This window comes from Puccinia triticina, chromosome 2A (assembly GCF_026914185.1).
Source record: "Puccinia triticina chromosome 2A, complete sequence".
Classification (NCBI taxonomy): Eukaryota; Fungi; Basidiomycota; class Pucciniomycetes; order Pucciniales; family Pucciniaceae; genus Puccinia; species Puccinia triticina.
Genome location: NC_070559.1, coordinates 1,622,162 through 1,643,546, shown reverse-complemented (window position 1 = coordinate 1,643,546; position 21,385 = coordinate 1,622,162). Strand labels below are relative to the sequence as shown.

General features: G+C 50.5%; 5 protein-coding genes across 5 annotated transcripts; 1 reads left to right on the top strand and 4 right to left on the bottom strand.

The window, feature by feature from the left end:
- Positions 1-1,663: 1,663 nt before the first annotated feature.
- Positions 1,664-3,973, bottom strand: PtA15_2A188 (uncharacterized protein; the record flags this gene model as incomplete). Its single annotated transcript, XM_053166182.1, has 2 exons — positions 1,664-1,679; positions 3,552-3,973. The coding sequence occupies 2 exons, from the start codon at positions 3,971-3,973 to the stop codon at positions 1,664-1,666; spliced, it is 438 nt and encodes a 145-aa protein (XP_053017430.1).
- Positions 3,974-12,415: 8,442 nt separating this feature from the next.
- Positions 12,416-13,123, bottom strand: PtA15_2A187 (uncharacterized protein; the record flags this gene model as incomplete). The annotated part of the gene is made up of 1 exon (XM_053166181.1): positions 12,416-13,123. One exon carries the CDS (start codon positions 13,121-13,123, stop codon positions 12,416-12,418), a length of 708 nt encoding a protein of 235 aa, XP_053017429.1.
- Positions 13,124-13,251: 128 nt separating this feature from the next.
- Positions 13,252-13,710, bottom strand: PtA15_2A186 (uncharacterized protein; the record flags this gene model as incomplete). The annotated part of the gene is made up of 4 exons (XM_053166180.1): positions 13,252-13,309; positions 13,369-13,555; positions 13,620-13,644; positions 13,708-13,710. 4 exons carry the CDS (start codon positions 13,708-13,710, stop codon positions 13,252-13,254), a joined length of 273 nt encoding a protein of 90 aa, XP_053017428.1.
- Positions 13,711-14,188: 478 nt separating this feature from the next.
- On the top strand, positions 14,189-15,595 carry PtA15_2A185 (uncharacterized protein; the record flags this gene model as incomplete). The annotated part of the gene is made up of 2 exons (XM_053166179.1): positions 14,189-14,288; positions 14,370-15,595. The coding sequence occupies 2 exons, from the start codon at positions 14,189-14,191 to the stop codon at positions 15,593-15,595; spliced, it is 1,326 nt and encodes a 441-aa protein (XP_053017427.1).
- Positions 15,596-15,920: 325 nt separating this feature from the next.
- PtA15_2A184 (uncharacterized protein) lies at positions 15,921-19,401 on the bottom strand (the record flags this gene model as incomplete). The annotated part of the gene is made up of 9 exons (XM_053166178.1): positions 15,921-16,376; positions 16,442-16,594; positions 16,666-17,046; positions 17,142-17,487; positions 17,580-17,881; positions 17,974-18,693; positions 18,785-18,845; positions 18,964-19,236; positions 19,307-19,401. The coding sequence occupies 9 exons, from the start codon at positions 19,399-19,401 to the stop codon at positions 15,921-15,923; spliced, it is 2,787 nt and encodes a 928-aa protein (XP_053017426.1).
- Positions 19,402-21,385: the final 1,984 nt, after the last annotated feature.

Below are 21,385 nucleotides of genomic sequence, written 5' to 3'. Positions count from 1 at the left end.
TCCTCCAGTATGTTTTATATGCCATTCATCCTCTGGGAATTCTGAACCCCACTTTTTGTAAGTGTCTGGATCTAAAGCCTCTTGTGCAAGTAAATGATAAGCTAGATACATAGGAAACTCTCCACTACAGCTCAAAAACTTATACCCCTTTAATAGGATGTTTTAAATGCACACCAAAAAAAAAAAAAAAAAAAAAAAAAAAAACCACACCAACACTCCTTCAAAAAAAGTTTGGGACCAATAGATAGTCATTCTGGACCTGGGTACCAAAACTCTTTCTGGCCAAATTCAGGTACCTAGAACCACACCTGGAACCGCCTGGGAGGTACCACAGGTAGCTTCAACACTATTTTTGGCCTCCTCTATCACATTTCATGGTCTACCAGGCTGCGGGTCCTGGATCCCCCCAAGAAATGATAGGGGTGGGCAGGCGGGCCCTGGATCCTCCCTGTGAACACACCACATTCTTTAAGATTATGTGTAATCTAAATAACAGTAAAAATATGGTGCTTCTTTGCTTCCACCGGTTTCATTGATGCAACCACCCAGCTGCAGGACCTGGGTGCCTGTAGGGGGTGAGTGGTACTTGCAGGCGGTACCTGGGTACCACACTGCCTTTTGGCCAAAACCAAGTGCCTAGTACCGCACCTGGCACTGCTGCGCGGGTGCAAGAGGTACCCGCCAAGCAGTACTAGGTACCCGCCACGGTGATCAAATGAGTATCTCTAGCAGCCAAGCACACCACTCTTTTTTCCTCACACCAATTTTGAAGCAAGTGTCAGAATTCTAGCCTTCTTCCCGGCTCACATGCTTATCCATCTCTTCCATCACTATCAGTGATGTCCTTCCCCCCCTTCCATCCATCTTATGTTAGATGTTTTGTTTGTTTTAGTCTTCTAGGCCCCCTTTGGATCTTGCAAGGTGGCTCTCTAGTTGTGACTACATGCATATCTTCTAGTTTGATTTGAAATAAATCATCAAGTCGGAGCATTTATTCACATGAACCACCATCAGCTCCTTGGTCCAATGATCAATCATGGCTCCCTTGAGATTTCTCCCTCCTCTCCATCACATACTTTCCTCCAAGCTAAATATCAACAGGAAGGCCTTGCCAATTTATTGGAGTGTGGCTCCCATATGCCAATGAATTTGGTGTGTTGAACTGAAAACCAATTATTTGGAAGGAGATTGCTTGTCAATGCATTAGCATGTGAGTCTACACACCAAATTGATTGCCTAAGTCTGGCAGGACTTGACCAGCCACTCAACCAGAGGAAAAAGGATGTATACATACATTTTTTAATGGAGAAATCCCTCCATTCTGAGAGGTATACCTTGGCTAGAGGAATACATCCAGTTGAAGAGGTGTACACACCTCTTTGAACAGGGTGATCTGAGAGGTACGTGGGTACCTGGGTACTGCACCGCTTTTTTGGAAAAAAAACAGTCACCCAGCACCGCATCCGGAACCGTCCGGCGGGTGCGGACGTAGCCTCCCCAGGTCCGCCAGCACATTCTCTAAAACATCCTGACTCAACACCAACAGGTTGTAAAAATCTGATGTTTTGAAAACCATTCAATTACATCATCACCAGGCCAAAAAAGGCAATTTGTATACATTGCCTTTGTTTTGCCCCTTAGCTCCCAAGAATTTTGTCTTTGGCTATACTTGATACCCCCTAATATGGATAAAGGAAAAGGATTCAGCTAAGTTGTATCAATTTGAGATTTAATTTTTGGTGATGACAAAAGGGGGACTGAGGAACTCATCAGTCTCTTCTTCACAATTGGATTGTGTAAACACATGAAAAAAAGAAGTGGGTGCCGGTGACTTCAGCTTCTGATGGCAGGTGAACTAGGGCTTTGACTGATACATTTTGGACGCTAGTGAAAATTGTCACACTAACTGCATTTGCTGCATATTCAGCATTTGGACTTGAGAAATTATTGTCTTTACCAAGAAGGTTGGACCAGTTCTATTTTTTTTTTTGGCCAATTCAGGCAAATCACATGTGTATTTTGTGTCTATTGGTTGACAGTTGTCAGATGAGGCCCAAGGTCAAATCTAGGACCAGAGCCATCTGTGGTGTTCAAAATTGCATAAGATTTTTTTGCATAAAATCATAAACTGCAATTTTGGCTGGGAAATGTCACTTTAAGTTTTATGCACACTGACATCCCCCAGCCAAAATTGGCTTTATGATTTTATGTAAACAGTGTCACATGCAATTTTGAACACCATAATCATCCTCCGGAATATAGTCTTGGAGTAGACTTCAGCAAAGACCAATGACCCCTCCAACCCATCACTGAGGTGAAAGGAGGCTGCCCTCTGTCCTAACAGAGACCAAGCACCCAACCATTACACAAGCTGCAGGGAACATGAAGGTTGTGGGATACTTTGGCCAGAAATCAATCTGGTAAGTTAGAATAAATCCATAAAACAAAAAAACAAAAAGTTGAAACGGTCCAACGTTCTTGGCAAAGAGAATCCATTCAAATTACTATTCTGTTTGATGCCATGTCGGACAAGTCGACGAGATTAGCGGTGTATGTAATATTTATGGCCACAATGACACAATGATTACAGGGGCCAACTGACTTTTGTGTTGATACATACAAAGAACGATTTTGGGGTGGTCTACTTCCTGCGAGACTTTCGGACTTCGAGCAAGTCGTCTAGGATAGAAGGGTTGAGTTTTTTGCGTTTGATCGAGGGGAGAGAAGAAGATTGACTGGAGACATGAGCGTGGGGAGGGGCTGACTGAAGCGTGGATGGAGGATGAAGATTTGGGGGTTTAACGGTGGATAGGGGGGACGGGGCAGAAGGAAGAGCTCTGAGGAGGCAGAGAGGTGGGAAGCGTTTGGCGAAAGCCGAGGACTCCAAGGAGGCTCCATATTTCTTGGAATAAGCGCGATCGGATCGGTTGATTTGGAAAAAGAACGGCCCGCCGGCTGGGATGTTGTCCTGCTTATGCTGGGCCAGCAGCTTATTCAATCGCTCGGATGGCTCCAAGGTCCGCGAGAACAGCTCGAGCTCGTCTTCTGATCGCGCAGGCCGGAAGGGGGACTGCGTGTGATGGGCCGCCTGCGGTCTGTTCAAGATGAGCGGGGTTGCGTCTGTACACGATGTGCCGGTGAGGTCTGATGGACCAGTGCGTGCAGCACCTGATGATTAGTAGAACGAGAGATAGTCACGCCAACCGCGAAATCCGCCAAACTCACCTATGGATAACAGGTTTGGAAACCGACTCAGATGTTTCGCGGAGCGGTCAGTCACACGATGCAAGCCCCTCAAACTAATCGACCTGAGCTCTCTGAACGGCTCGTGGGAGGGAAGTTCGCTGGGCCGGTCTGGGGACTCTTGCAGAGCGGTTGAGAGCGAGCGAGCAAGATGGGCGATGCCGAGGTCAGTGACAGAGGTATGGTCGAGGACGATGGATCTGACTGAATTGCCGATGAGATTGTGCAGGTCCAGCAGCCCCGAATCGGCGAATTTGCTCGCCCCCGTCAGGTCGAGGATCGTGATGCACTGCGAGGGCTGGAGATACTTCTGGACCAATCCGAGCTCAACCGGCCTGTCCAGACGGAGCTGGTGGTAGCAGGCCGGCGGCCGCTCGGCGTGCGGCTCCCGCGTGGTGAATCCGAAGGTATCGAGGTCGGAGTAGATCGAGCATATCGCGAGATAGAAGAGCAACGGCAGCTCGTTGGGGCCGTAGTCCGGGGTATCGGGCGAGACGTGCTCGACGTAGAGCTTGACCAGCCGTTTCACCAGGTGGGGAGCGATCGACGGACCGGCTGAGGAGGCGGAACCGGGCCGAGAGCGAGCGGGCTTCGTGAAGAAATCCAGTAGCCTGGTGAGTTGCTTCTCTCTTCCGACGGAGCTTTCCTGCTCCGAGTCCCGGAGTTCGCTGAGGATCGAGTTGAGCTGACGGGAGACCAGCTGGAGGCATGTCTCGCCCAGGCCGAACATCGGCGGATCTGATTCTGCGGTGGGCGGAGAAGGAGGGGGGCCCATCCCCAGCCTCGAGCATAGTAGTACATAGTACGCGCCACGACGCGTCCATCCACACACGCCCATCCTCGCCCGCCATTACACTTGTCGCATTCCGCCGACGGTGGATATTCTCCCGCGCGGCTTGTCTCGAGTAAAGCTGAATAAAGCCCACTGATCTACTGCAATCATTTCTCTGGCACCAGGGCTTTACAATGTGCTCTACTTCGAATTTCAGTTGACGAAAGCCCTTGGCGACGAGATTGCAAGCAACTTTGGCCTTCAACTGTCTCTCATTCCAATACATAATTTGAGATTGTCCGGCTGTTTTTATAGCCCTGTCAAAAGATACGATCGGACCCTAATGTGACCACTGCGCCGGCGGGTGGGAGGGTACTTCTGGACGCCGCCTCGCCTCCAACAATTTACGGAAAATGGTCAAGTTGCGATATATCTCGCACTCAATCCTCACTTGAAGCTACTTCCCCATTCAAAGCGTTAATTTTTTCAAAATTCATATCAGAATCTTACCATCTGTCCCTAATGCATCTAGCGCCTTATGTAGCCCACTTATCGCTCAAAGGTCGATCTATCCCCAAGGGCCTGCTCCATACTCACTCGCCGAGGAAGTATCCTCATCGCCGAGTGGGTGCAATCTGTACAACCAGCTGGCGAGAGACCGACTCCCAAGCCCGCACGGAGAAACGGGATCGGGTGCTTTGACTCGGAAAACATGCGGCGGGATGAGTCGGCTCCGACGCGGAGCCCGTACCCGGAAAAGGGTTTCGAACTCCCTGGACGGTCCCCCAACCGTCGAGAAAGGGTACACTTGACTCCCCGCTATCTTTTTCCTAATGCTTGGGATTCGCTTTCCCAAGCCCCAAATTATGACAATTTCCAACCCCGTTTTTCCTGATGAATACACAGCCAAATGACGAGAAGGTCTGGAAACAACAGAAGAATTACCAGGGGCCCTCGTCATTATAGAGGGGGGGCGTCTGTAAGCTTGGTGCAAGTGCGAGGCTCCTGAAACTGAGCAACCCCAGCCCGTCGGGATTTGGAAGGGCGGGGGTCGGGCTAAGGGTAGGGCTAGACAGCGGGGAGAATTGAGAAGAGTTGGGTGGGACTCGCCCCACTGCCCGCTGCCGCTGTAGTCTGGAAGCCGGAAATAAACGCCTGGAAGCGCGCCAGGATGACCGCCAATCATCTGTGGGTCGTGACGTGGCCCCATTGGTTTTGTATGTATGTATATATGCGTGTCAAGGACAGCACTTGGCACTCCGAAAAACCTCAAACAACTTCCAGGCCCGTCAGCTTGAGGTGGTGGCAGGCGAGCAGGGGAAATATGAAAACTCCGCCGGAAGTTCATTGTCACAGGTCGAAGTGGGAAGCACCCTCCCTCAGTGATGTTCGGATCGAGACACTGTAAGGTGGATCAGATGGATGCATCGATCAGTTTTCCGAACCTACTTAGAATCAAGGTCACTTCGCCTTCAAAATTGAAGATCAACCGCGCCAGTCTTGCCGATTATTGAGAAAAGACTGAAGTGCTGGTTTTCACCACTTCTCATCCCAAGAATCAAACAACCGAGGACAACTCTAACAACATCGTTTCTACATTGTTTCTTTTTTTATCTATCCCTCTCCAGGACCATATTCTTCTCTTGGCAGCCTTCTGTCTGTCGTGAACCAAGATCCATTTGACTCAACCACTCTACTTATTGAAGGTATGGCCCATTCTTATCTTTAATTTCTAGTTTTTCTGCGGATTAATCTGACGGCCATTCTTCTTCTTTATTTGAATTAAAATCTTGAACAGAACCATCCAAAACCCTCCTTGACCCTATCAATTCCTTCAGCATGAAAATTCCTCAAGTTTTTGCTATGGCTTCGTGGTTATTATCCTTAACAGTTAAGCACTCATTATTTGATTATGGCATGGTATTCTAACTTACCACCAATGATTCAATACTCAGCTCGTTGGGCAAAGCTTACAAGTGCAATCTGAAATCGAAATTGGGCAGTATTCACTCATTGTGGACGCTGAGTCCGCTAGTCAGTCCAAGCCGCTTCACTCAAGTCAAGGCAAGATCAATTTAACGCAAGGATCAGCTTCCAATGTTAGTGAATATTCTTTCTCTAACATTGAGCCTTAATTTTCACGGTCCATAAAAGCTGAAGTACTTTTTTATCTGGCGAGGTGAGCAGCCCGAAGTACATTTGTCAATCGGTGAAGACCAAAAAGCCCGCAGAACAACTCCAGAAACTTCGAGTCACACACCTACTGGTCTCGGAAGCTCCAGTGGTGAAAAACCCATCAACATTCCCAATCCAAACGATTGCCGAATTTGCGGTGAAGAGATATCATACCCCAGAAGGCTTCCAAATTGCGGGCATGAATTTTGCTCTGGATGTATTGCAAAACGGTTTGAAGAAACTTATACCTGTCCAGTTTGCCAAAAGGCTGACACTGATGCCGTAATGGCATTCGAAGACCGGGTAGGACTCCGGGGGCCCCTGGCTGCTATTGCTATTCCTTTGTATTTTGTGTTCTTGTTCTTTACGTGGTCTGTTAATAATAATCACCACATCTTCTTTTGATCAGATCTCAGTAACTTAGAAAGCTTATGGCACACATTTTTCAGCTGCTTTCCTACACTTTACCCCCATGAATGAAACTTCTACTATCACCCTCCGCCTATGCAGCCATAAATTTTGAAAGAAAATTATACACAGCTAACAGATTGTTGGAATCCAGATGTGCAGAAAATCCGAGTGAAGATGAGTGTCAAAACATTTAGGCCGTGTTTGGCAGCGTGATTATTAGACAATGAATAATTGCTGCATGTCCATTTACATCATGTAAACAACATCTTTTGGCTTGATCATTTGGAATTAAACTATCAAGCTTTATGGCAGCTTGCTTACAGAATATTATTCTTAAAAGTTGTTTTTTACGATATGTAATTAGAGTAGTGTGTTTTAAGCATTATGTGGTGTAATATGATGCTGCCAAACACGGCCTAATTAGACTTTCTCTTTTCTTACCACTCCATTGATTAATTATTGAACTTAGACTAAATTTCTAGAAAACAAAACCAGATCTGAGAAGAAAGAGAACATGAGAACAATATCAAGGAAGGCAGTAGGGCTTAAGAAAAAGAAACCAACCCTGGTGGAACAAGTAAAGTAGGAGAAGTGGACAACCGGAGAGTAAGCAGTAGGAATATTGGGATGTAACTGTGATGGTGGATGTGAGTTAGTCAACAACCGAGTGAGGAGGAGACAGAGAAAGAATTAACAAGCCCTAATAGGATAGGAAACAGACTGAATAAGAAGGATAATGGGGTAGACAACAATCCAAGACGGGAGAACTAGCAGAAAGCCAAATTTCCAAAAGCTGACGTGCAGTGACCCCTCACATCCCTCCCAAGACGGAGGGCGCGGAGGCCCTAAAAAGACAGTGTGGTGCAGCCAGTGGTTCACCCACAGGGAAACCCCGGCGAGACCTCCTTGCAGCGTCTAGGTCTTAATGGATGGTGAGGAAAAGAGATTGAAGCCGGGTGCATGACTGGCCAGGCTAAATACTATCTACAAACCCTAACCAGGTGAATCGCCAGGAGTGTGACTAACTAGGTTTGGAGCTAATAACATGAGTATGTCTAAATCTAGTTTTGCTAATCTTGAATTTTCCTGAATCTTCCAGCCATACTCTTACATTCTTCTCCTGCACAGCCATAATTTTTGTAAAGACTCAAGGGAAGCTATATAATGACAGTCCAATGCAGTAAGCTCTCCGCAAGAAAATCTGGTCTCCAATCTTGATGAGGAGAGAGACCACCCGTGAGGATACATATAGTCTAGTTACCTGGTTAGGTTTGCAGATCCAATGTAACTAGGTTAGGGTTTTGATTATGTACGTATTGATTAGCTAATTATGTACTAATGCCTTTGTAGCCATTCTTATGCAATTGTGTAGCTCTCTCTTAACAATTTTGGACACGGAATCATACATAACTGCCAGACAATTGCATTCACTTTAGAGATGGCACAAGGGACCCACAGGTGGGTACCTGCTGCCTCAGAGCCACAGAAGGTACCTGTTCATGGGTACATTGGTCAAAAGAGTAATAATGATATTATGGTGCTGAAGATGGCTGAATCAATTGCATCTGATGTCAAAATTGAAGAGGTTAGTGGACAGCTTCTATTGGGTTTGCAGGAAAGTACCAGCTAAATGCTATTTTCCATTTCCAAAGGGGCGCAAAAGCAGTTTCTACCAAGAGATGGATAATGGCCTGCTTTCTAGATTGATGGGAAGTCCTCCAGGGGTTCACCTTTCTTGTGATTGGATACTTCCGGCGGCTTGGGTTACGCGAGTTTGATGAAACATCCCCTGATGTTCCGGTCTGAATGGGGAGCAACCATAAAACGATCGATCAGCTGGATAACACGTTCCACCAATCACCTATGACTAAAGATCAACCGCGCCAGTCTGACTACTCCGTCCTGCACACTGATATAACCCTTGAAAGCAAGGAAAGACTGGGACAGTAAGCACCAATCTTCCTGATTTTCCATCCCGAGGACAACCAAACACTCGTTGGCAACACTAACAATATGACTTCTTGTTTATCTTTTTTGCTAAATGCTCTTTTATTTGCAGTTCTACCATCTGTCGTGCCCCCATCTCTCTCCGCATCCATTCGCCTCAGCCACCTTGCTTGTTACCCGGACCGTATATCTAATTCAGGTTAACATATTCTCTTTCTACAAAGTTTTGTTGCCAACATTTGATCTGACATTCTTCTTCATAACACCGTTGTATCTCGATTAGGCGTGAACGTTATCTGTGCTGGCGGCTAATTCTTGTTGAGTGCGACAGGCTGAGTTATCAATTGTGTGTTGCCGGATTATCCTCGTTGCAGGCAACAAAATTCAACTTGTTCTACTTACCATCTTATCGTTAGGTGCCATCCATCAGCAACTTCTACCAAAAATTAAAACTTGCGCATAAGCTTGACCCACGCACACCGGCTGAAACCCTCCTTGACCTTACTGCGTCCTTGAGAATACAAATCCCTCGCTTTTTTGCGATGGCTGCGCGGTTATTATGTTTGATAGTTAAGCGCCCACCATTCGATTACATTGACATGGGAGTGTAATTCTTGAATCTTACCACCAATGGATGAATTTTCAGCTCGTTGGGCATAGCTTGCAAGTGAAATATGCGGTAGAACTCGCGCAGTATTCGCGTGTCGGGCATGCTGCAGAGCCCAATGGCCGGTCCTCCCCATTTGAACACCACGTGACTCAAGTCAATGTGAATTTGCCTCCAGGAGCACCCCCCGACGTCCGTGCATTTTCTTCCACAACATTGCAGAGCCTCAAGGGCTAAGGCTTCTCTACGAGCTGAAATGGTTTTTTTCTTTCTGCGGAGGCGAGCAGCCCGAGGTAACGTTGCCGATTGGCAAGAATGAAGCCGTCCGGACCAACATTCCCATCCAAACATCGGAAAAGGAATGCGCAATATGCCTCCATACGGTCTCGCTGGCCAAAGTGCTTCGAGCATGCAAGCATTCATTTTGCACTGGATGTATCAAGCGATGGTTCAAGAAGAAAGACACCTGACCCGTGTGCCGAACGGTCGATTCGAGGGCAAGAGAGGCATTGCACGGGAGGCCAAACGAGTTGGAGATGCTTGCTCTGGTCGCTTTTCCCACTTTTTGCGCATGTCTTTTGATCTATTGCTTGATATATCAACTGTACCGTGGCGTCTAAGCTTGAATCAAATTTGAACAACTTGACATGCTTCTGACACATCTATGCCAGCCTCGGGCCTTGGCCCCATCGATGAAGCTACACGGCAGTTGCGTGGCGCCGGCAAAGCGCCCAAAGTTCGGTCGTCAATTTGACGGACCTCCCCCATTCATTGCCGACCGTTCGCAAGCCGGTCTCCCGTCAACCGTCAAGCGGACCGACGACTTTGCCAGCACGCCCGGCGATGCGCAAATGGACAACCCGCTGGCAAAAGAAAGGGCGGGTTGACCCATCCGGCAATCTGCCGTCGAACCCGAAACGTCAAACCACCGCCCCCCCAGCCCCGATACGAAAACGGGTCGTTCCAGCCTCGATCGCAGGCTCTCTGAGCTCGGTTTGGCACTTTGAGACACTCACAGCAGGTTTCATCGGCCACCAGGGCACACTTTTTGTTTTTTATTGCATTTTACAGTTTTGTTTTTGTTTTTTGTGTTTTTTTATGTTTTTTTTTTTTGGTTCTTTGATTGTTTTTTTTTGTACAACATTCTACTGTTAGGAGAGAAACGGAATGAAAAGGGAAGATTAGAAAAAAGGGAAAGGAAATGTACGGTCACCACGCTACGGGGCAAGGGCAAGGGTAACTTCTGCTTGTAGAAGCGCCGCCATATCTTCTTGAGATGGTTCAGCCCCGTACTGTGCGATGAGTGACCGTGTTTCAATGTCACATTCGAGGGGGGTCGGGACTCAGATCCACTCTGCCGGGACGTCGGGAAACATCACGTTCCCAGGGAAGAATCTGCCATCAAAAAATAAATAAATAAATAAATAAGCTATTCAGCTTCTCATCCATCATACATAAATCAGATGTGTGGTACACACATCGTCTGATATCTTGATCCGATACTGATTGTCGAGCATATTTCATAGCTTCCTCAAAGTGACTGTCAAACCAGAGACCACCTTCTCGGAAATCAGATAGCAGATCAGCGGCTGAATGACATTTCCTAAAAAGATGATGAATTTGCGCCTCACCAGAATATTGGTTATCAATGACGGAGCGTAGATCTGATTCAGGAACCTCAACGGTGACTTGAAAATCCTACGAAATGTTTGGCAAAATTGTCGCTCGAGCGGGATGATGATTTAAATTGAGAAGGCTCACGGCAAAAAAACCGGAGGGCTAGAAATATTGGAAGTCGGTACACCGACGGGACTTGCTAACTTGGCTGCTACAGGTTCACTCTGCTTCGAAGCCGACTCGTCTGCGGCCTGATGATCAAGAGGTTTGTGCGGCAGGTTGCGTGGCGCATGGTTTGAAGCTGCCAATCCAGACACAGAAGACTCAGCTAGTGGACTACTGGAAATGGAGCTCGCGTTGGATGGCGACAGAGGGGTTGCCGTGCGCAGGTGTTCCGGGGTTGAGACTTTAGATAAAGAGCTTCGAACAGCAGAAACGGAGGGTTGAGCGTCCATACTGAGCTACCAGCGAGTTCAATCAAGTAACCGCGAACCAAGGAGATACGATGTGCTTGGGAGGCTTGTGCAGGAGCCCGACCAGTAGGCGGCCCGCGCAGTTACCCGCGGACTTCATGATGGTCAGCTATTAGAATGTCAAAAATGAAAGCACAACTCAACACTAGCACCGGATGAGAAAGAAATGCCGAGAAGCCAAGATTGATCTTGTGGTCAGACGAACCTGCATGACATTGAAATGGAGCCCATCGTCGTCGATTATCAGGAAGATCGGTCAAGTGCGAGTGGGAGCGGCAGCCAGCACCGTAATCTGAACATGCGAGAGGTCAGAGGGACATGTCTGAGGATGTGGGTTAGTGAGGGTGGGGGAGATGGAGGGTGGTGGTGATCCGATGAGCGGACTTGGAAAAAATGAGGCGGGTGGCTGGGTGAGGGCCGAGGGTGACGTGTCCCTCTGGGCGGACTTTGTCTTGGCCCCCTCTGCCCTTTTTTTGGGTTAGCCTGGAGGCTGGCATCTTGCCACTGTTCTCACCGGCTGTTGTCCGGTCAAGCGGGTGCATCGGCAAACCGACCCCAGGCAAGTTATGTTAAACTTGCCTGAAGTCAAGTGCCGGCGGGTACGCGGTTAATTCACCCGTCATTTTGACGGTTGACGGGAGACCCGCTAGTGAGCGGTCAATCTCACCGGCCAGTTGTCTCTGACGGCAGTTTTGACAGCCGAAACCTTAATCCGCGCAACTGCCGTGTATTGCTATTATTCTCCTACCATGCAGCCACAGTTTTTGGCATAAAAAACAAACAGCTTGCATCCGCTGGTTCCGTTATATGCGGCAAGCTCTCGAAATCTTTTCACCCATTGTTTACTTACCATAAAATTAATTACATTGAAAATAATAATAATAAGGTTGCACTCAGCTTAACACAGCCTCTATGGAGGAGAGCCCCGCAGGGTCTCTGTCTCCTCCTTAAGGGGTGCCAGGCTGCCAACCCAGAAGGGGGGGCCGACTATGTAAGGTTGAGGACGCACAGCTTGGGGCTGTCCACCCGGAGCTTTGTGCGGCCGGACTCAGAGAGGGCTTGCAGAAACAAGATTCTGACAAGCTTTGAAGAGCCACCAAGTAGTCCGAGGGGCCCTGTCCCCATCTTCCTGTGACGCTGGGGGCCCACCGACATGGTCCGCGGGTTATTTTACCACGGGCTAGGCCCAGGCCATCTAGGTATGGCCCTGGGCCTCCAACGATCCCTGGTGGACGCGGGGAAGGCCGACGGCAACGAGGGCGGTGGCGTTGCGGCCGGTCCCGACTGGGGCATGTGTGCACAAACGGGTGTCATGTGCAGAAGAGAGTGCACATGTGCCGCAGGGTGGGGGGCCTGCGCAGAGCGAGAGAGGGCGCGCCACTGCTCGGACTTCTGCCGTGAAGCGATGCCCGGACTGGCTTTCCCAGCGTCCTCGATCGTCGCACCAAAGAAACGAGGATCGCGAGGCCGTTTCTGGGACGGAGTGCGATAGAGGTTGCGTGTGGGATTGTTGGCGGTGTCCTGGTGGTGAGATTGGAGATGGATGGGTAGGTTGCTGGGCGTGCGGCTGTGGGAGCCTGGTGGGAGGTCGGCTTGCCAGGGGCTTCGAGCGAGCTGGCGTTCGGATACGAGCCTGACAGTGTACGTTGGCGGGGCGGAGTGGAGCAGACTGATCGGGTGTCGAAGGAGATGAAAGACGCTGAGCAGTGGCGTGCCTGGACTGGAGTCTGTGAAGCTGGCCTTGGTCGCAGTTGAGGGCGGGTGATTATAGAAGATTGGGAAACTTGATGAGGGCAGGCTCGGGTTATTCTGGCGGTGACTGGATGGGATCGTAGACGGTGGACAGGCGCGCGATTCTCGGCCGAGGAGCTCGTGCATTTCTCCTCAAGCACATCTTAAACATCTCAGAATTAATTGTTCGTGATAGGTGAGATCGGGCAGCTCTTGTGTTGAGCGTGTGAAATAGCCGAGCAAGACAGTCGATCGATGGGTTTACAAAACGATCATCAAGCGCGAGCATGCCGCTGCTGATGTTTGGCGTTATCCTTGAGAGCTTCTTTGATCCTGGGAAGATTCGAGTTAACAGATCGCGGGCAAGTGAAGTCCAGAGAACGGGGACATACATGAGCAGCGAGATGCAGGTGCCGACGGTGGAGATGAAGAGGACGAGGCCGATGGTGGGGATCTTGAGGAGGACTGGGTAGGAGAGGAAGTATTTGGCGGCCGTCGGGTTGTTGGGGAGGAGGAGGACGACGAGGGCTGAGAGGGTGTAGTAGCTGAACGCCAGCGAGCCGATGAAGAAGATCGCCACTGCAGCCATCGTCCGTTCCTCAGCTCACCGTTTCCTCGCCACACATCCTCAGCACCCACTCACCTCCGATCTGTTTGTCCGAGTTTCCCTGTGGGCGTCGAACGGTGTCAGTCAGTGTGGATGGCCCGCAGGCAGAGTGGTCTGTGCTCACCATCCCTGGTCAAGTGAGGCGATTCTCCGGAGGTCAACCAGCTTACGGCAAAGCCAGGAGACCATCGAACTGGCACATATGGGGCGGGCTAAGCGGGACGAGTGTGAAAGGCATGTGAAATGAATGTGAAAGCGCAGAGGTGCGTACGTAATTCGTAAGAAGCAACGGAGAAAAGAAACGGAGGAAGGGGCGCCCTCGTCATCTTGCGGCGGAGGCGCTGGTCGTAAGGATACCCAAAGGGGATAGCTGCAGGCGTCTGAGCCCGTCGGGAGGCGGTGATCCTGAGCCGAGGAGGCGGGCCCAAGCCCGTTGGGAGGGCGAGGGGCGGGCGGCCATTGGTGTCACGGGCACGAGGAGGGTGCGCCAGTACATACATAGTCCAGGCCATCCCAGGCTGCCCCCGAGCTTCCAATATCCTCCCGTTGCATCCTCCGCATCTTTGCGCATACCCGCGACGACCATCTGGACCCCGGACGGATCGATGGCCGCGAACACCCAAGACCGCGCAATATCCGGGCTAGTCGCCTCGTTCGGCGCGCTTGGAGCCCGCGCCCGTCCCCGGCAGATCCGCGACTACGAGGGTAAGTTGTGCGGCTCTGACATGGGCGATTGTTGAGCACACGGACTGACGGCACAACGACCTCCCGACCGCCTCTGCCCAGTGTTGTTTGTGGACGAGCTGACTCGGATCCGCGCGACGTATCTGGCGCTGTGGGACAGCACCGTCCGGCCGGCCGACCCGCTCGTGCTCTACAACCAGGTCGACAAACGGAAGCGGCTCCTGGCCCAGCTGCACTCCAAAGACTTGCCGGCCCTGAAGCGCCAGGTGGTCTCGCTCTCGAAAGTGCTCGTCGGCCAGCTCGATGGGATCGTCACGCCGATCTCCAAGATCCAGCTCGTCCTCAAAGTCCTCGCCAACCTCGACACGACCATGTCCAAGCTGAAATTCGCCATCGCTTGCATCAGCCCAGACTTAGAGACAGGAGAAGTGAGACACGACAAGGACTTCGAGAAACTGAAGGCATTTATCTGTAGCCGGCTGGCTGCCAGAGTCTACGCGCTGACCGAAGACGTGTGCGAATTGCTCCAAATGTACCGTGATCTGATCCAAGAGGCTGGCCACGACTTCGGGCATCTTCCCCAGAAGAAGACCCAGGTGCTGACGACAACGGAGATGTGCGTGGATTCAATCGACGAGGCCCTCGCCTTCATGGACAAGTCCGAGCTAAACCATATCCAGGACGAGTGGCGGGCAAGCATTGACTTGCTGGACGAGACGCTCGAGGCGTTCGCCCGATTCGCCAGCCAAGCCCCGTCCTGCTTCACCGAGCAGAGCCGACACTCGGCCATCCTGCAAGCAATGTCCCGCCCAGAAGACGACTCCGAAGAGCACCCCGACGCGGACCGCAGAACCGAGACCCTGATCCTCCTCCAACCGCGGCCCGGCATGCCGCAGGCCCAGATGACAGCACTAGTGATCGCATCAGTCAAACTATCACGCTTGTTGATGGCCCAGCTGTTGAAGATCTCCCGCGACACCAATCACTTCCGCATGGTCCCCGATTCGACAACAAGAGAGCTCGATGTCTTCGTCACCTTGACGACGAAGCTGGCCATCAGCATCAAAGACGTCGTCCTGGCTCTCTCAGAAGGTATCGCCGAGGACCGGTTCGACGACCCCGTGTTTCTACGAGACTCAATCGCTGCTGTTGTCTCGACCCCTGAAGTGATCCTGGTCATGATGGACTCATTTTTTGTCCCCTTGTTCGGTCATGACTCGCCTAAGATCTTCCACAAGTACTGGTTTTGTCAGTGGAACAATCTTTACCGCCGGGCCATCAAAGTCTACACCGAGTGTGTCGGATCTCTTGTTGCTCGCAGGCCATAATGTCCACTCAGTTTCTTCTGTTCTTCTTGTACATACTTCATAGTCTTTCCTCATCAGCAGAAGATCATGCCACAATTCCATCGAAAAATCTTCTTCAGGAATATATTGCAAGTTCAGGCGAACGTGAGAGCGCCAGTTTCCCTGCCAATAGCTCTCACCTCCGAAGCTAGATTGAGCAAGCCCCTGAAAGAAAATAAACGTACAAACACAAGTGGCAGGATGTATCAACACACATACATACACACACGGCCCGCCAGACATAAATAGAGAAGATACAAAAGCGGGGCACGCAGGAAAGGAAAAGAGAAGAGGGTTGCTAGGAGGACTAGAACTCAAGGAAGGATTCGGCCTCCGTATTAGCGGAAGAAGATCTGGCGCGGATGATGCTAGGATGGCGGGAGATGGAGGAGATAGAGGAGGCGGAGGAGGCGGGGAAGGAGGAAGGGTGGAAGGAGAGATGGCTGAAATGGCCGATGAGCTTGGCGTCGAGCGGCGACTTCTCGAAGCCCTCGTGACTCTCGCCCCTCTCCCTCTCATTCTGATGCTGCTGCTGCTGCTGCTGGTGGTGGTGGAGGGGCCGGACGAGCTGGTAATGGGCCAGCCGTTGGTAGGCGAGCTTGTTGAAGTGGTTGAGGCTCTTGAAAAACTTCTGGCCGATCGGGTGCGCCTCGAACTTGCGCACCAGCTCCACGCTCAGGCCGCGGATCTTTTTCGAGGGGTGGAAGAGCCCGAAGCTGAGCGGTAGCAGGCCTCCCAGATACGACGGCAACCACGATAAAACCTGATTAAAGATCACATGGGTTCATTTTTTCTTCTTTTTTTGACTGGTGTGAGTGGAGGGCTTACCTCGAGTACTTGCTCATCCGTCTCGATCGTGTGTACCAACACCTCGTAGATCGTCTCCACTTCCACCTCTGTCATTTTCCGAGACATCCTCAACCGGCTGATCTGATGGGAGATATCGTACCCGAAATGGGTCTCCCCACCAACCTCAAACTTCTATATTTCCAACAAGCAAGGTGAGTCTATCGTGACGAGAAATCGATATAAAAACTACAAGCACGACGAACTTTTTTGAGGATTTGATACGAGTCAGTTTCCCTCCAGCCTTCGATTCTGGACGAGTTGAGCAGGATTTCCTTTTTATGAGCGGCTTCGTCGTCGACGAAGACGGCGCCTGAGCCGAGGAACTTGATCTTCTCGTTGACGAGTTGAGAGCGACTGGAAGCCGTGGAGCCTTGGTTAGCCGACTGAGAAGTGTTGTTGGCGCTGTTGGTCCGAGAGCGGAGTGTGGGAAGGACCTTGAAGGTCAGCGTCTTGATCCCGATCCCGCTCGTCCCGTATTGATCTTCCTCCCACCGCGACCCAATCCTAATAAATCGTCTCACGTAGTCCATCATCCTTGCCCGGATGATCGGCTCGCCAAAGTGGGCTTGAATCGCTTGTAAAATCTGATTTCATTGGATAAAAATGGTCAGTCGAGCCTGTCCTTTTTGACTGAGCAACGGAGGAAGGAGGGAGGTTGAGAAAGAGAAAGCGAGCGCACGTCTTCCATCAACAAATTGTCCAACGAATCCTTGGCGATAGCCGCGTCATTTTTAAGACTACCGATAGCATTAGAGCTTTTGAGGAGATGGGAGTCGTCCTTAACATTCGAGCTGGAGGAAGGGATATTTCCGAGAGGCAATCCGCCGAGGACGGCGCCACTAGCGGTGGTGAGTTCGGTGGTCGAGCGCTCCGGCGGGGCGGGTGAGAAGGGACGGACAGAGTGGAGCGGAATCGCGATCTCTTTCGAGACCGTGATCTTGCCCGTCTCGATGTTACAGAACACGTCCCAGGCATCCGTGTGCAGTTCGAAGATCGGATTGGTCACACCGGCGATATACCCAGGTCTAACATATCAATCGAGCTAGTCTGTGTCAATAATTGTGTTTTCTCCCGCATGATGAAGAAAAAAAAAAAAAAACACTCAAGCGATGCTCACACCACTTTAAAGTCTTCGTAGATCGTCAGATTGCAGTACGGAAACGCCCTGGAAATAAAGCCTTCAAGGACTCCCCCACAGCCGGATCCGAGGGCGCAGGCAGCCAGGACCATCTCGGAGACATGGCCAGCAGGCAAGCCGTGGCCCAAGAACACGATGCGTTTCTGGGTGATGAGGGCGTTGAAGAGAAAGACGATGGGGTGGGTGAACGCGCCGCTGGAGTGCAAATGGGGGTGGAATGGCCCGTTCGGATTCAACGCATTCGGGGACGAGAAGGTCTGGATCAGCTTGATTAACGAATACTGTCATTCGATCCATCCAGAAATTTCGGGCGTAAGCTTCCTGCAGTCTTGGGTTGTGGGCAGGTTGAGATGAGTGAGAGGGGGCGCTCAACTTCTCCGACTTCTTCCGGGAAGGTTTGTAAAGGGATCCTGACCGGAATGGCTTTCCCAGCGTACTCGATCTTCGTGTCAAAGAAATGAGTATCGCGAGGCCGTTTCTGGGACGGTGTGCGATAGTGGTTGAGTGTGCTATTGTTGGAGGTGTACTGGTGGTGAGATTGAGAGGAGGAAGAGTGGAGATGGTTGGGTAGATTGCTGGGAGTGCGGCTGTGGGAGCCTTTGAAAGCCTGGTGGGAGGTCGGCTTGCCAGGGGATTCAACCGAGCTGGCGTTCGAATACGAGCCTGACAATGTGCGTTGGTGGGGCGGATTTGAGTAGACTGATCGGGTGTCGAATGAGATGAAAGATGATGAGGAAGGCATGAGTGGCGTGCCTGGACTGGAGTCTGTGAAGCTGGCCTTGGTCGCAGTTGAGGGCGGGTGATTATAGAAGATTGGGAAATTTGATGAGGGCAGGCTCAGGTTATTCTGGCTGTGACTGGATGCGATCGTAGACAGTGGGCCGTCGACAGGCTCGCGATTCTCGGCCGAGGAGCTCGTGAATTTCTCCTCAAACATATCTTGGCGTTCCGAACATCTCAGAATCAATCGTTCGTGATAGGTCAGATCGGGCAGCCCGCTGGTATCCATCGTGTTGATCGCGTGAAATAGCCGAGCAAGACAGTCGATCGATGGGTTTACAAAATAATCTTCAAGCGCGAGCAATAGAATTGGCTGTTTTTTTCAACGAGGTTTAAATCAGTTCAGTTACTTGGATGATGAGTAAAGGAAAAGAAGCCAGCTATAATGATGAAGGTTTTTTGACCTTGAAGATTTGGATATAAGGATAGTATGAGCACACGGCCATTGCCTTGCAAATCGCCCCTCTGGATTCAATCAATCATCGAAGTAAGCATGGGAAATTTTTCTAAAATCAGCAAATCAGCAAGAAGAAAATTAAATTATGAAACAAAAGCTAAACGCCAAAAAAAGGGAGAATCTGACCTTCTGACTGAGGTATCCTTTTTTGTCCGGACGAGGCTGATGACGTAGAGTAACTTATTATGAGGTTTGTTGAAAGTGGGCTGTTGAATGGAAGGTTTTGATTCCTGTTGCTGCTGCTGCTGATGATGATTAGAGGTTGGGGTTGATTGGGGCTGGTTTATGAGATGGGAGTTATTGGTGACGGTCAGTCTGGGGGTCTGGTTGAGGAAGAAGACCGTCCAGTCCTCGTTGCGGTCGTGGGCGCCGTCGGGAAGCATGAGATCAGCCAAGACACTAAGAATCAGAGCAAAAGAATATCAGTGTCAAGTTGTGTATGTATGTGTGTGTGTGTCAGAGAAAAGACAGACTGTTCGGCTGTTCCGGTGGCGGCTGGGTACTGGTGTTTGAGCCCGCTTCCGGTATCGATATCAAATTCGGCGAGGAGGACGTAGGCGGCATGAGGGGTGGTGGTTGTGGATGGATAGTGGTGGTGGATGGCGGGTGAGCTGGAGTGTAGGAGGCGTTCCTGTTGGTCTGGATTGGGGCTTGTTGTGGCATTGCTCTGTTCGTTCTGGATGATCGTAGATTGTTGGGAGGCTGATGTTGCTGAGTGATTGGAGTTAGTTCGTTGGTAGTTGTTGATGAGTTGGTCGATCGAGTTCCTGTTTCCTTTTGGTTTTGGCTCGAGTGCGGTTGACTTTGCGTTGGCAACTGATGGTGTGGTTGTTGCTGCTGTCGGATTGTTCATGTTTTTCTTCGTTATGGCTATCGGGAAGTGGTTGATGTTGATGATGCTGTTGTTGATGTTTTTTTTTTTCTTGTTGACCGTTTGGCGTATCCCCGAGCTGAATACCCCCGGGGGCTGGATGCGAGGCTCCACAGGGTACCACGTGGTAAGACGGCGCCCGATCGGGGATCGGGGTGGACCCCGACCCTGCGATCGAGAGGCATGATCGGGCCTGAACGGGCTCAACAAAGCAGAACAAAGCCTTTCGAGCGTGCAAAGACTTGTGTTGAGTTTGCATGCCCGCAAGCATTTCCAGTAGACTATCCCGCTTTGCACTCACCGCGACAAGTTGCTATGTATGGCCGCTGTGCTGACATTATCACAAGTCCCTCTGGGCGCGATGCGCCCCGGCCCGGGGTGAAGGGAGACCCTCGGCGATCCTCGGGAGTCAGGAGGGACTTAGCTGGACTTGGCAGTTAGGGCGGAGGGCTTTGATCGAACTTGACGCAACCCTCTTCGGAGAGGCTTTAGTTAAGCTCGGGCTTTGATGATCATCTGACTTGATAAGCTTGGCCACTGCGCGCATTTCTCCAAACCCGCACATGTGAAGGGGAAACCATGACCTTGTCAGCATGAGCAATAATCGAGTGCTGATTTCAAGCCGCATTGTTTTAATCGATTGAAATCAATGACAGACTATTGATTATAAGGTTGTTGACATGGCAAGTAATGATTTTTGAGACAGGTCGGAACCTCCTGCCCCTTAACTTAGCTAATTCCCTCTTGGGGAGAGCGAAGGAGGGTCCCTGCGGGACGGCGTCCCCCTCGACATAGAGGGACTTAGGTTAGCTCCTGCCCTGGGGAGCAATGGCTCTGAGAGGTAATTTGATGCAGTCTCAGGGTATGAACCACCAGGTGCACTTTTGCTTCAAACTGAAAAACCTATTTGCGTCCAGTTTGCCAAACGGCAGTCAGGATTTGAATTATGACAAGTTTGCTCAAGTTTCTGCATCCATGGAAGTCACGTGGACAATGTGATCGGATACAGGTCATCGTTTTGACATGGAGCTAGAGGAGCCTCCCCTGGCCTCCCTCGAGACAATTACATGTGAATCTTGACCTCAGACCTATAAGCCAAACTTTTTCTGAAGCACAAAAAGTGTCAATATTCATCCTGATTGAGTTGATGGTTGCGCTCACCCTGCTGCCCTCCGCCTTCAGAACATATCCAGTAAGCATTAATTTCCTTTTCCTTCAGTACTCGTCTCGACGAAGTTTAATGCCCTACGCCTACGCAGTCGTACGCGTCGAACGCTCCCTAGCATAGGTCCACCCCGGGCTCACTTCTTCGGAATAATCAACGCATCCCTCGGATGCTACTGCGCCAACGCCGTCCCGGAGACTGTCCAGCCCATCGACCCAGTTTGTGTTCACGAATGGCTTTGTTGGGAATTCTAACTTTCGTTATTTCATCCGCAAATTTGAGCAGGAAGAAGGTTAATGTTTGGCTTTTTGGCAGGAATAGGCACAAGGATGACAGCATCTCCATCCCGGAACAAGTCCGGGATCCGGATGTGGGAAGATTTACCCGGTTCTTAACTCTATTGACGTCACATTTTGTGAATGAATGTTCATCAAAGTCAGAAACAGTGATTTCAGACAAATCTAAACGCCGCGAGAGAAGCTCTGAAGCTTGGGACAATGCGGCCGAACACA